This window comes from Thermobia domestica, chromosome 1 (genome assembly GCF_964235325.1).
Source record: "Thermobia domestica chromosome 1, izTheDome1.hap1.1, whole genome shotgun sequence".
NCBI classification, from domain to species: Eukaryota; Metazoa; Arthropoda; class Insecta; order Zygentoma; family Lepismatidae; genus Thermobia; species Thermobia domestica.
The window spans coordinates 139,693,274-139,708,990 of NC_137454.1; the positions used below are offsets into that span (position 1 = coordinate 139,693,274).

A 15,717-nucleotide genomic window follows, 5' to 3' on the forward strand; every position below is an offset into this window, starting at 1 on the left:
TAAGATCAAGAACCTGAGATGAGTGTGACACAAGAAAGAGTGGGAAATATGTCTAAGCTGTACATCGTTGTAGTTAGAAAGCCATTTAGAAGGAGATCTCTATGACATACTGGGAGAAATGCATAAAGAAGTTCTTAAAGTGGCTACTAATAACAATTCTGATTAGATTGATAGGTTAGGATTCAATAGCACGCTTTTACTTCTGCTCTGCGACGACAACCCTCTAAGTTTCTTAGGTCTTCCTGAAATTAAATCTTCCAGAAAATTCAGCCATATAACAACTAAATGTGTTAGTGTTACATTTCTTAGTAAATTGAGATCAATTGATCATAATTATTTGCTCCAAAAAAATAAACTTCAGCTTAATCTTTGGTTTAGTTAATACTCTCTCATACATTTATCTAACAATACATTTCTCGCGTGTCTAGGATTTACAGTACGACAAGAGAAACATCTGAAACTTAAAGATTTGTCACATATTGACAACTTGTACGTCAGGAAGCATTTGAAATGTTAGAAATGGTCTTATCTTATGTGCTTACTAACTTATCAGATGATGATCAATTAATTTACTTGCTTGTTACCAAGGTATCAGACTTAGCTGGGGGCCATTTTACACTGAAAACCTTAACCATGAAAAAAAGTTTTGAAAAAATGAGAATCGACTAGGACCTTTAAAGATCCTAACATTCAAGAGAGCGTAGGACTTCCAGTCGATTCCAAGGTTTTTATTTCATTTTGAGATGATTCAAAGGTTACTAGCTAGTCCCTAACCGCTCAAGATAATATAGCGGCATAGTCCATATGAATGCAGGCAGAGGATTACCTTGATAGAGATGTTATTGAAGATAACAGATGTTAAAATTCAAGACAAAATAAGAAACTTTTTTCTATTTAAAAAATTCCTGGCTCGAGATACGGGCTGTCAAAGGCTCCTCCTGACTATGAATTTGGGCATAACATTAAAATATTCCCTCCCTGGAACGGTCCACGATAATTTGTTGCTTTTGGTTTTATTTGAAAGATAGTAATTTACTGATTCAAATAATATTGAATCAAATATTATAATACTAAATAAAAATAATAATAATGAAATTATGTTATGACCTTCAAACCTTTACATGCTGATCTAGCTCCAAATAATATGTCTATATCCTTCACCGATAATAAGTTAGCTTTATTCTTAACATTTACTAAAAGCATCTGTGTAGGATTTATAACAGCTTTTATAGTTTCTATCTTCAGAAACTGCTTTTCAATATTTCGAAGTACTGAATTCCCGTCAATGTACACATGTCCAAAATGATTGTCGCATATCTATAACTGTTTTCTTGTAAGAATATAATTTGATAATGATTTTGCAGGCTACTTTTAATACAGATACTATGTGTATAATCGGGAAATATCCATTTGTGGTAAATTTCATAGCAAAAGAATTATAAATACGAAAATTAGAATGAGTAAAACAAAATATTGCTAAATGGACAAGAAAGCTTTATTTTCGTTTCATTGTTCTTATTTACTGATCTTTTGACATGAAATTTGTCACATACATGTATTTGCCGATTATACACATACTAACATTATAAGAAATACCGGGCGAAATCGTTATCACGTTATATTCCTACAATAATACATTTATAGACATGCGACAATAATTTTGGACATGAGTGTACAAGGATAGCATCAAAGATTTGCCTCTCTGAAAGGAAGTTTAAAAAGACAGTAATTTCTCAGTCACCGATTGCAAAAACTACAATTTAGCAGGAGCAAATCATCTTTCACAAAAGAGTTCAAAACTGATTAAAAGCAATGCGTAGAACAGCACTCATATTAATTAACAAGAATTTGGAAATAAATTCTTTAGCACTATTCTGTCGAATTTTTCCACAAGCCAGGGTCTTAATTTCGAGAATTTTGGGGAAACTTTCGTGACCAATTTCCCTACTCCGAACTTTCGAGACTTTTTCGTGTTGTGAACACTTTGAATCGACGTGAACTTTATGTTACCACATGAACCGGTGCTGGATACAGATTTCCACTTGCAAGACAGAAACACCAGCACCAATGTGCTCACTTCCAATTCTCGATATCTGACAGACTGAGTGCCCCAGGAAGGCATCACTCAAAACCAAAGGAAGATATAATAAAGATGAACACATTTTTAGTTAATCGAATTGCTACTATCAGTTCTAAGCAAAGTGGAGAAAAGTGGTACGCCTTGGAACCTGTAATATGTTTTGGAACTAAACATTTATTTTTGGATGCTTTAATAAGGCTGAAAGCTGTGCACGATATTTATCTTTATGCAGAATTAAAATGGCATGTCAAATAAAACTAAATCTAGATTTTATGATATCAATATGTGAGAATGTGGAACAGAAAAGTTTAACATATGGCAAAATTTTCAATTGTTATAAATCCTGTTCAATTCAAAAGTGGAAGTTCTCCTTTCAGAGTATGTATTACTGTATGGTACTGATCAATAGCGAAAATATTAAAATTTTTAGGATTAGGATTTCTTAAATATATACATTCAGTATGGTCAAAAGTTCTGTCCCAAACATGTACGAACAATGTAAATAGTTATAAATAATGTATGAGAATAATCTAGAATTGCTGCGAAACCGTACTGTTGGTTCAACTTACACCATTATTGTCCTTGGTTTCTTGTAGAGTGAAAATGGATTGGGGATTGAAAAGAAATAGCGTTGCAGTTTTGGCCCTAAACAAGTGCGTACACTCTCCGACAACCATCTTTAAGTTACAGCAGAAACTGAACATTACACAGAAATTCGTCTATCGCACCATACAGCAATATAATGAAACATCGTCTGTCGAGGATAAACCTCGCTCCGTCCACTATGGCAGTGAAGGCAAGAATTGCTTGAAATTCGGTCCATAAGCAGAAACTCATGGCTCTGCAAATAAACATGTCGCATCATCAATGGGAAGGGTGTTCAATGAAGACCTAGGACTGCATGCCTATCACAGGACAGGCCAGCGGTTATCAGCGCTTGATGAGAATGTGACGTGACAGATCAAAGTTCCTCCTGCAGCAGTACGCGGATAGCAAGTATCGACAAATAATATCTGTTCGCAGATAAGAAAATTTTCACAGCTGAAGAACACCTCAACAGACAGAATGATAGTGTGCATGCTACAACCAGTGCTGCAGAATGTGAACTCTGCTAGGTCAGCTATATCACTGTATCAGTGATGCTTTGGCTGGGTGTGTCGCATCTGGATCCCACTGACGTCCATTTTTACCAAAAAAGGTGTGAAAACGGGGGCTAAAGTGTGCCAGGAGAACATTCTCGACAAGGTGGTGAAACCTCTTGGCACCACTATGTTCAAAAATAAGCCTTGGGTATTTTCACAGGATTCAGCACTAGTTCACAAGGCGAAGACTACGCTGGAGTAGTTTCGTCGCAACAAATTTTGCGTTCACCACTACCAAAGAATGGCCTTCGTCCAGTCCAGACATAAATCATCTTGACTACAAGATCTGGTCCTATTTGGAGGACAAGGTGTGAGATCAACCTCACATGTATGTGGACCGTTTGAAGTGTGCTATAGTGAAAGCAGAGGCTGACATAGATAAGAATACGGTGCGTGCGCCCATTAATTACGAGTCTGTCCAGGCACAGGGACGACATTCTGAATAACTGCTGTATCCATTTATTTGTCACTTATCCGTTTATATATTGCATTACACATTTCTTTCTCTCCATTCTTCGTTTCATTTTTATGGCCTGTTAACCTTGAGGCAGAATTTTTGACCAGACCGTACACATATATACATTTCTGATCCTTAATATATATATATATATATATATATATATATATATATATATATATATAAGACGGTTACAGCACGAAAACACACACATTTCCAAACGGGGGGTGTTATTTTAATTAGGAAATTATGATTTTGCAAATAAAACCAAAAGCAACAAAATATCTTGAAACGTTCCAGAGATAGAGTACTTAATATTCGCACATGAGAAATCGCGCCGCCCTGCATCCCGAACTTTTTTTTTATATAACAAAAATATACAGATTTCTTGCTTTGTCCTGAATTTTCACAACTGAGATTATCAAGATGACAAAATTTTTCCTTTGCCTGCCTGAATTTATTTGACTACGCCTACCCCAACTTTCGGGTGTGAGCTACGCTAGCAACTGGGTGTTTGGATTTTCATGCTCTAAAGCTAAGAATTGACATCAATCAAAGCAAAAATCAAGACAATACATAATACTGATTATTTTCTGTCGGCAGTCTGTAAAACTAAGAGACTATTAAGTCTAATCATACTTAACAGATGTGAAGCAGATATATTATGGTTACAATGATGTAACGAGGTAAAAGTTGGGCAGAATGGATATATCAATAATTCTAATATAAAGACCAAAATGATGTGCTTGTAAATCGAAATTAATTAAGATATTTTTATTAACGTTTTTACAAAACCACAACAACTTATTTGAATACCTACCTCCAATTTATGGATACTAGATGACAACATTGCCCCCGGACCAGTCTCAATGCTCCACGTAAGCGTACCTCCTTCATCTGCATTAAGTGCTGATATCCTTCCGTCCAAAGTACTCACTAGCACTATTCTGAAACAATGTATGGAAAACAATTCTCTAATTACAATTAAAAAATGAAAAGTGAAATGAAATCTTTGAGTTTTACGTCCCACGGTTATGCCGGTTAGGCTAAAGGAGACGGTGATATGAGAAATGAATGAAATGGTGGAATGAAGAAAGTGGGAGGAAACGGGAGAACCCCGAGAAAACCCACGCACACGGTGTTTGTCCACCACAAATAATTACAATTAAGACTATAGGTAAAATGATTTGCATGAGCTAAGTTTGACCCGGTTCGGGTCTGAAAAACTGAGGTCCTTCCCGAGCTTTAATTTTAAAAATTTGCAGTAGATTGTCTCACTCTTTTCTGAGATTTTGGAAGATCTTACAAACGGCCAGACAATATACTACTTTTTTCAAAGACGCACTCGGAAGTTCTGGATACATTATAAATCCACGACTTGATCAAACAATGTTGATCCTTAAAACCTATTACAATTTATAAATATAAGAATATATTAAGTGTAAGTTACAATTAATTCAATGATGGGGAGAAAAGATAGGAACAAAAATAATAAGAGAAAACAGCAATTGACTCTGCATAGTTAATAATAAAAGAGAAACCTAATTACAGGAGGTAACGTGCCTAAAATGAAAGCCACCTTGCCTCGCTGAACTGCAATGCTGATACGTTGGCTTACATTTGATGAAACTGAAACATTAGAGGCCCCAAGTGACGCATAATTCAATAGCTACTGTCACAAACATGTACCTATCGAGCAGATTTTTATATTTTCTTCTTTTCTCGCATTCTCTGTGGGCTGCAATAGCTCCTTCTCGTGATAAAGAAATAGTAAGGTTAGATGACGCGAAAGTATCAGGGTAAGTGAAATCCAGAGAAGAATCTTCCCCCCTCTTTCATGGTAGCAGCGTCAAGCCTTCTTGTCTTTTGCCTTGCCGTCAGAGGTTATATTCCGCTGGTTCATGAACAGATGAAACTTCTGCCGACGTGAATGCTCTCCAGATCGGGACAGGACGTTTGGGCGCCGCCATTTGGGCGCGGACGTTTTGGCGCTGCCGTTTGGGCGCAAAGCCGTTTAGGCGCCAGACGTTTGGGCGCGAGGTACATAGTAAAAATCACAATTTACGACATATAAAGTAAGCTAGCCACTGAAAACTAAGCGCCAATCAAGATATATACATTTCCTACACTTCTATCTTTATCTCACCTCATTTATCTGTATATTTTCTGTCTCTATCTTATTTATTCCTCTAAATTAAATAGTTTAATGCGTTTGTGGCATTTGTTGCCTAACTTCGTCATGGATTGATTTTTCGCTTGTTCACGATTCTTGTACTTCTGATCTAATTTTTGTATTATATAAGAAAGCTAGGAAATAAAGGAATCAGACGAACTTTTAATTTTCTTAATGTTAATTAAAACATATTGATTTAATTTTTGTATTTTTTAAAAGAAAGTTAATAATTACATATTTATGAATATTAAAATTTGTTTTCTTTCGTATTACGTTTGCCAAACTCTTCTCTCCCTTAAGTCCAATAAAGAACTACCAATAAAAGATTGCAGCGTAGTCGCTAACACTCTCGCCTTCGGTACGATCGGTCCCGGGTTCGATTCCCGGTGGGGGCACTCGGTCGAAAAAGTGTAACACGCTCTTTCAGGCCAGCCACCCTGAATGAGGTTTTCCTGGGTTTTCTTCATTCACATCAGGCAAATGCCGGAGTGGTACCTAATTTATAGGTCCAGGCCGCTTCCTTCCTTCCCCAATCCTTTCTTCCTTCCCTTTCCCCGGATAGTGTGCTCCCTCAAACGCGACGGGCTAGATGGCCTTAGATGCCGAGAGCCCAGAAATCTAAAAATCCTATATCCTAATCGAGTTGAAGGAAAGATATTTTGCATACATGGTGTGTAAGACATATTTTGCATACAGGATGTGTAACACATTGAGTTTAGGAACTGTAGTATGCCGTATTTCTGGTATCACTTTTTTTTATTAACATTCCAATATAAAAATCAAAACTTAACACACATTTTTTTCGTCCCATTGTAAGCATTTAATCTGCATTAAAGAAAGTGGCGAAAGAAAAAAAAAAAAAAAACGATTTCAAAGTGAAAAATAATAGTTAAGTGTACATATATTGGTCATTTAGCCACTAGAAATGTGTTTGACATTCACACTTATTGCGTAACTACAGTAGAAGGCCTGCTTTAAGTTTTTTAATGGAATAGGCTCACTATGTATGTAATGCAGTCAATCATATGTAGTCTGGTCGACTTACATTTGGCTTGAAAAGTTATCAAATAAAAAGCACACTTAACTTTCGTTGAAACTTAAATTTACAAAATTTAATTGTTAATTCAGTTTTTATAATTTTGAAATTCCAGTATTTCTAGTATGTAAAACCAAATCCAGTATAATTCAAGGACTTCCACTACAGTAGACACCTTGTGATATCTTGATTCAAACTTAGTACTCAGCGCCTAACATAACGACTTTTTAACTCGCGCCCAAATGGCTTCGCGCCCAAACGTCACGTACCGCTCCAGATAATGTCATTCACGTTGAAATGTCTCACATGTCTTCTGGAGCTACTTATGCAAGAGATATCGTATAGACCATTCTGTTTGACTAATGCAATATTTGTAATGTAGTATACTATAATAGAATATACGAAAAGTTTGACTCCAACTGCCCCATTCTCCCTTTCCCAAATACAAGGGTTAGTCGTCTTACAATATTCTGGTACACAATATACCGATATTTATTACAGTATACGAAAGCAAGTTAACATTCAAAGTATAGCTCATCAGCCACCTTCCTGCAAGTTCCTCTATTCCACGGTCGATATCAAGTCTCGCCCTTAGATGCAATGAAGTCAGTCACTGCTGTTTCTTCCTCCCACTTGTTGGTGAAGCATAGTTATTTCAGAAAGTTCGCTATGGACTGCAACAGGCAGTAATCTAAAGGAGAAAAAGTCAGGACTACATGCCGGGTCTGGAATCGACGCTTTCCATTTTCTAAATCTTTTGCTGGATTTTTCGAGTCGAGTGTAGTTTTGCATTATTCGGTTCCAGCAGAGCGCTCTTTCGGTTCACAAGTGCAGGATATTCCTGGCGTAGTGCAACATACATCCCCTCCAACTGTTCCAAATAAAGGTCGGCACTGATGGAAATAACGATTTCTCGTTATTATGAATAGAATGGGGACGAAGGCTCAAATAGTAGTCGATTCTAACTCTTTGAAAGTGTTGTGTGTGAAGCTTAGGTCTGACTATTGAACGTAACACATGGTTCGGTGGAGACATTTGCTACCAAAGGCTCTTCAACAATAAGGCAGTAGGTCTGGTGTTAAACTTACAACAATAATCCTACAATCGCAATAATATGATGATTTGTAATGTATGTATGACTTTCAAATAAATAACATAATACTTGAGAGAAATTCTTTATGCAAGTACCGCTAACAGTGCGGTCAGTAGTATTCATTCTCTACAAACAGTTTGAAAGAACACTACAATATTTGGCGAAAACCCATTAGGGATAACTGGGAGTCCCCATCAAGTATTTAATGTGCTGTTTCTACTTTGTATTAATTGTCGTCCTTGGTATTTAATTTTGGTTTACTGAAATTGTTGGAGGGAGTTAAGGGTGCTTCCTCTGGAATCAATTAATTAAATGATATGCCTTGTCTCAACCGCTTTGGCTATTTATTTTGTCATTAATTCCGGGCTCTAGTTATTAGTTATTACATGATAGTTATTAGTACGGTGAATTTTAATGACATTAGTAATGAACTATAAAGTATACATATATATAGTGGAAGCACCGGTTATGGCCACTTTCATGTTGATGGTCCATTTTTAAACTTCATACTATCCTCAAACAACCGAAACAAAGCTTACTAAAAGCAGTAGACTTTAAGGAACAGATTTAGTCAGTAGCCATTGTGAATCTAATGAATATCGGTAAGCTATTATATTTTGTTTATTGTGATATACAGGATATAGGCAAGGTCCGTCGACCCTAATGTTCCGCGCTTTTACAGGTCCCTTCATAACTTCTGTTTCTGCGTAGCCACTTTCTCCAGCTGTAGTGTGACGTCACCGCGGTGAAGCAGGGACAAATATCGTGTGCTAAGCCTATGTTCCGCCGTAGCGATTTGCAGAGGAAAACAAATTTTTAAATGCAATAAAAATAAAGACTACATACAGATACAATATGTACTCACTATAGCATTGAGTAGCACCTGAAGAATAATTTTGCATCCACTATCTTATAGAACATTCCTCCTGCGGAGTTCCTGTTTTTCTATTCAAAAACCGAATTCTGAAGTGTCTTAGCCGTGTCGAATAGTTTTAAGAGTGAACTGTCTTTCTTAGGACATAAAACGGTCGGCCAATCATATTCTTTGTCTTTTCTTCGATTCACAGTTTTTTGTGAAATGTTTGAAATATAACTTTATACTATTTTATTGCTTCCATCCACCTGGAAGAAGGTGAAACGAGACCACCACATAGCCTCATATTGCCACCATTGAACTTCGAAAGAATCGCAACTATCTTGAATCCTGAGACTTCAACTTTCGATATGATTTCGAAGAGTAATTTTTTACTTTTCATAGTCTTATCGAAATCATAATGTACTGGCTGTTTCCACACATCTATTAAGCCTCGAATCATTGTCACCTGGACATTTCTGTGAGGTCCTAAAAATAAATAAACCTCTTGGTCATAGCATACGCGCCTATTAACATTCAATTCATCAAATATAAGCACCGAAAATTTTCCCACACTCTTTAAATAGCGCCCTTGCTAAGTCAAAATTTTTAAAACTGGGGTAAGAATACCAGGGGAAAAAAACGGTGATTTTTGCATACAACGTCGAAATGTTGACACATTGGGTACGGGGATTCGAACTTGTAACCGCAGATGATTGTATAATTTATCAATGAGGCGTGTTGCGTTAATGCACGAATGATATCTTAATCAATTCATCTTAGTTTTTTCTTGCCATTTATTAGCATATATACTTGGCCTAGTATAAAACTTTTTCGTAATATATCATCATCCGGTTTTTAACCACTTTATTGAAACGATCACAATATTATATTTTAGAACTGGCCTTTGAAATTAATTCTTTATTATATTTGCTTTCCAATTGTTTTAACTTGTTTAATTGTTTGTAAACATATTATTTTGGCTTTGTACACACTGTTAGACTTCAGTTTTTCGTTCTCTTTACGCAAAAAGAAGAGCTCTTCTTTTGGTTTATGCCCCTCACTCCCCACAGAACAAACGGAAAATAACATAAACAAAGAGTCATTTTTTGTTTCAGTCACAATAGTTATTTCCCCATTTCAATCCCAATGTCTGATTTGTTTTTTCTTTAAACACCTAACTTCCGTACATTTAATTCTTTCATTATTTACATCAACACGGTTCCGTATGGTAATGGTAAGTTTAGTGAAGGCACATCTTGTTTAAACTTTTTCTTGGGTAGAATATTTAGAAGTTCACATTTTAAATTATGTCCATAAGCTTCGAGAATAAAATGATCAGAATAGACGCTGGCGTTTTCAACTTTAAAGACGTCTTTCCAACAGCATTTCTTTTGCCAAACTTTCAGCAAAGGATCCGAGGGAAATACATGGTAAATAACTTTGGAACCCGTAGTACTTCTACTATAATTGTGACAAGTACTTAGTGTACAATTCGACATGCTTATAGGCTAAAACGAGCACTAGAGTAATTAATGTTTTCTTAATACAGGAAAACAAAAATCACTCACTTTCCTGCACAAATCAAAGAAACAAGCAAGGGTGAATGACAAGGATCTTGGGCGAAAGCTGTTTCTGCTCCCGCCGTGACGTCACAATTTTACTGCATCTTCGGTTTTCAAAGAAGGGTAGTTATGACGCGACCTTAAAAGAGGAAAGGAACAGTAGGGTCGACGGACCTTGGGATATAGGTATAGGTAATATAGAGAATTCTTTAGTTTCTTGTGAAATTTCTTAAAAAGTTTTGATTTTTTCAAAAAACCTAGAAAATTCATCTGGTGGCCTAGCAAAAAGAAACTGAGTTTCCTGTTAAGATAGAACTCCATGTTCAGTGTATAATGTTATCGTAACTGACAGAACCTCAAAACCCAACAAACAAATGCCATGTCAATTAGTGGGGCGGGATATTCCTTGAGTAACCAGTTATGACCAGTAGGTGGCTATGAGACGTTTCATACTTGTTACTGTTTATGGCTACATTTGCAATTGTGATAGTATTTTGATTGTTTACTAATAAAAATAACAAAAAACAATATTTTATTGACATTACAACACATTTCTGCTGTAGGTCTAAATAGGCAAATCCACTAACAGTTAACTTTAAAGTACAAAATAAAACATATTTTGACGTTTTATATGTGTTGGAGTCTAATGTCCTACGATTATGCACGATTCTTAAGCGAGATGGTGATGACGAGAGGGATAATAATCGTAGACCGAAGGAAATGAGAGAGCACTGAGCAAATCCACGCACACTGTGTTTGTCCAGTACAAAGTCAATTTGGTGGGAACCGGGATGGGAAGGTTCTAGAACACAGGTCCCCAAATAGGTTAGTAGCTAGGTTGGTTCCTTTCCGTATCAAAGTATAATATTTAATTCATATAGTATTGCCGAGCGAGCATTAGCAAGAGAAGGCGGGTTGCAGCAAAACATGGCACGTTGTTTCTTGTCTCTATTACAGCTAAATGGGAAGAGAAAACTGTATTCTAGAACCTTGCCAGTGGGATCGAACTAGAGACCCACGTACCAGAGATGAGCGTTCTACCACTAAGCCATCGCATCCTCGAGCGTTCTACCACTAAGCCATCGCATCCTCACAAAATACTAATGGACATAAAAATATTACTAGATAATGAAATGTAACTGTTACATTATTACAACATTATATATTATAATTAATTTTTCTGATTTAGGTATAGGTGGTACTATTGATCTTTCCCTTCGCTACACTGTTTCATGGTTTATAATTTCACAGCTAACATTCAATGCAAAGAAAATAACACTAAAACTTGTACTTCATGAGTATAGTTTTAAAACTGCGTCTCCTGTTTCTCATTTTCATTCTCTCCTCGCTCTCAGCTTGGTTCTGAACTAGGGATCAATTTTCTCCCGTCTGAAATTTCCGGACTCATAAGCAAATTCCTAAGATGCATATTTACGACACGCATAAGCAAATTTTAAAATATTGTTCATTCTCGTACACTTTTCATAAATAACTACCCAAGCGTAGTTTGGTTTTCATAAAATATTAAATGAAATACGATATATATATATATATATATATATATATATATATATATATACAAAAACGAAACAGCAATTTGCATTTAATTTTGATATTTTTCTTTTTCTTCATTTTTTCAAACACTGAATAGTGCATAGGCTATAAAAATACCCTATAGCTCTTGTTCGGAGAAAACTCGCTAAATCATTTTATTCAAAATTATTTTGAAACGTTGTACAAAAGCTGGGACAGGTTCTCGCTCATTAAAAACAGTGTTAGCATTCAATAACATGCAAATTATACCTGAAAGAAAATAATATAGGCCTAGCAGTACGTTAAAAAAAAAAAAAAATCCTGAATAAAACACGCAGGAAAGAAAGACAACATAATAAATATATTAAAACAATAGCAAAAATGTAAGATAAAAATAATAACAATAGTAAAAGTGTATAGAAAATAATTCAGGAAGGAGAAAGAAAAATACAAACAAAAAATATTGTGAAACAATTATAGTGAAAAAGGAGCCGCGAAACACTTATATAAAATATTTTCTCCTTATAGGAAGTGTTGCATAAAATAAGAATACTCTACGGCTTTAGCCCTTCTGACTCAATTTGTTTTAAAGATACACACTTTAAAACAACGTTTATACAAAATTTGAAAACAACACGTACGTGTTACGTTTCCATTATTTTTCGGAATTTTACAGTGATTAAAGCAAATATTACAAATATCAGTGAATAGTGTTAACAGCGTGAAGAACGAAAAAGAGAAGCTTCATATGTCACTTTCATATTGCAAAACGCGCCGATATAAATGTATAGACTTGGAGCGCAAATTTACCTTCCTGATGATCCGACTTTGGACGAATCGTTTGGTGGACAATACGGCAACTCGCCAACTTCTTCCTCTTCATTTGCCTTAGCAAACACAAGAAACCATATAGAAATAAAGAAATATAGAATTTTTCGTAAACTAAAAGCCATGGCACAACTAACTATTACATGATATTTACAAACACAAAAGCACAACCAACCACTTCGCAAACATTACACTCCTCCACGACTCAAATCACATGATTTGTGCTCCTCTTACGTCATAGCAGGATGCTTTCTGATTCGCTTTCACATTTCTGAAGTGGAAGAGATGACGTGTCCACAAAACATGCGACGATGTTAATGTTTACTTCTTGTATATCCCTGTAATGTTTATGCATATTTAATAATTAATGTCAAAAACTTCATTGAAATCAACCTTGTGAATCATCTATAATCTATTAAGACATAGTGAGTATTTATTATAAACGAAGACATAACAAGTTCATTCAAGTTTCAACAAGAATTCTCATAACTTCTGCTTTCACCAAATCAACGACGCTTTCTCGCTATGCATAGTGAAGGATCGTTCATGAACGAACTGGCTCTTTTGAACAGCGCATTCATGTGAACTAATTCGTTCATTTTGAACTTCTCGCTCAAATCACTGCTGCGCCTCAAGCACCCCGGATTTTCTCGCTCGTACGATAATGAGGTACGCTGACAGCAATCCACATAACGAGCACTGAAATGGCCAACAAGCACATAATCAGGGTTAACTCTTTTACGCAAGCATATCAAATTTTTAGAGTAAAATAAGCAAACGGGGGAATTTTTTCCCACAATGAAATTATCGGATTTTCTATCTACTTTAGAAAAACTGAAAGTTGAAATAAATGGCTTCATCTCGATTCTTATACATATGTCGACCACGAAGGAAATATTAATAATCGAAGTCAGCTCGCAAGACGTTGTTTGCGCAGTAACGAACTATAATTTAGGAAACAAAATCCTACACCAAAAATCTATCTTCATTATGGCCAGCTTGCTGAAAAAAAAAAGACTATTCGCTCACACACGCACACGTGTACAATTCTGTAAAGAACAACAAAGGATCCTAAACAAAATTAATACCTTTTATTGCCTACCGAATAATTTATCCATGGTTGATCTATCAACAAACTCAACACAACTATTGCGGATCAGTGTTTTCAATTTTAATTGAATTTCAATATGCAAGTTTTGTTGCATTTGTATTTTTCTGGTTGAGTTGATTTTGAGTTTATCGTCCCTTTCAGCAGCGAGTGCGAGGCTATATGGGACGGGATCTACTGATTAACGTGGAATCCGAACCACATGAGCTCCTGCCGGGTGCATTTTTCTGGTATTTCAATATGTAGTTCTCAGCATGTCATACCTCTTTCATTTAATTTGATTTTTAAACTACTCTGTATCTGTTGAAAAGTTTAATAGACTTATATTTTGTTGTTCTTAACAGTGTGTATAAAAATAAAAATATTTTTCGGTTTTACATTCTAATTATATTTATCTTTTCGTATTCCGTGTAAAAGCTGGAAATCTACAATTAAATCTGTAAACCTGCCAATGCTGATCTAGGGACAAATTTTTTGTTGTTCTAGCAATATTCCTGCTATCATGCCAGACATCTATTCCAGTCCCGTAGAAACCATGAGAACGTAGTGAGCCAAGTCGTTTCTTTTTCATAGGAGCAACAGTGCCGTGAATGACACTACTGCTTCAACCATGGGCGTCTCTGGCATGTTAAAATTGGAAGGGGGGGGGGGCGACTAGAATGCTGGTAGAGCCCAACTAAAGTTACGTCAAAATTATGAATAAACTGGAATCTACTTTACTAATGGCATCCGCTCTTTCTACCTTTAGCAACACAATTCATCATAATTTTCTTCCATCACTGGTAGACTACTTGCCGATAAAAAAATATAAGTTTATATATAATAGGGTTTCTAGATAATTTCTTCACCTTGACATTCCTACCGGTGAATTCTTGCTCAGTGTTCTTAAACGCATTTCCAGCAGTGTAGTTTTATAGTCCTCATATATATATATATATATATATATATATATATATATATATATATATATATATATATATATATATATATATATATATATATATATATATATATATATTTCGATTGCTTAGCTAACAAAATCTTAACTCTCTCAAAAAAGTCTTACGATGACACTTGATTTGATGCGATTTTTTAAATTTTCATTCTTCTGTATTTTTAATAAACTCAAAAGGTATATTGGGGCCGCGGTGGCTGAGTGGTAGAGCGTTCACCTCTGGTGCTTGGGGTCCCGGGTTCGATCCCAAACCCCGCCAAGTGAACTTTGTGGTGGACAAACACCGTGTGCGTGGGTTTTCTCGGGGTTCTCCGGTTTCCTCCCACTTTCTTCATTCCACCATTTCATTCATTTCTCATAATCACCGTCTCCTTTAGCCTAACCGGCATAACCGTGGGACGTAAAACTCAAAGATTTCATTTCATTTTCATTTTCAAAAGGTATATTATCTACCTTTCCGTTTGTCATCTCGCTGTATGTTTTTGTCCAATGAACCATCCTCGATTACTTCGTTTTCCGTTTTAATATCTAAAATGAGCAGTTTATTCTTGCAGTCATCCGGCTCCTCAATGTATTCTTTTCATTTTCCTCAAACTCAATTCGCTCATTAAACACTCATTTCTATCTTTAGTTTCTATATTGTCATGGTAGTTGTCCACTCTTCTACAGTATTCGTATGAAATTTATTCTCATACAGGGGCGGATCCAGGAAGGGGCGATCGCCCCCCAACCTGAAGAGGAATCTTTCTTATTTTATATATATAAATAAAATCCATCCCAAAGTTTAAAGCCCTTAAAAGTAGCAGTATGACAACCCACCGGCCCCCCAGAAGACAGACCTGAATCCGCCCTTGTTCTCATATATAATCAAATCTCTCTATCTTTTTAAATTCT

General features: G+C 35.8%; 1 protein-coding gene across 3 annotated transcripts in view; it reads right to left on the reverse strand.

Annotated features, from left to right (window-relative positions):
- The window catches only part of PEK (pancreatic eIF-2alpha kinase), a 59,765-nt gene extending 46,488 nt beyond the window's left edge, over positions 1-13,277 (reverse strand). Inside the window, exons 1-2 of one of the 3 annotated variants that reach the window (XM_081763773.1) lie at positions 12,936-13,277; positions 4,500-4,626 (exon numbers count right to left, since the gene is read on the reverse strand). In XM_081763773.1, coding sequence (XP_081619899.1) covers positions 4,500-4,529 — 30 coding nt within the window. In that variant the 5' untranslated portion in view covers positions 4,530-4,626; positions 12,936-13,277. Of the gene's footprint in view, positions 1-4,499; positions 4,627-12,573; positions 12,694-12,742 lie in introns of those variants that run through there. The other 2 variants (XM_081763770.1, XM_081763775.1) reach the window with 2 other exon arrangements.
- Between the last annotated feature and the right edge of the window lie 2,440 nt (positions 13,278-15,717).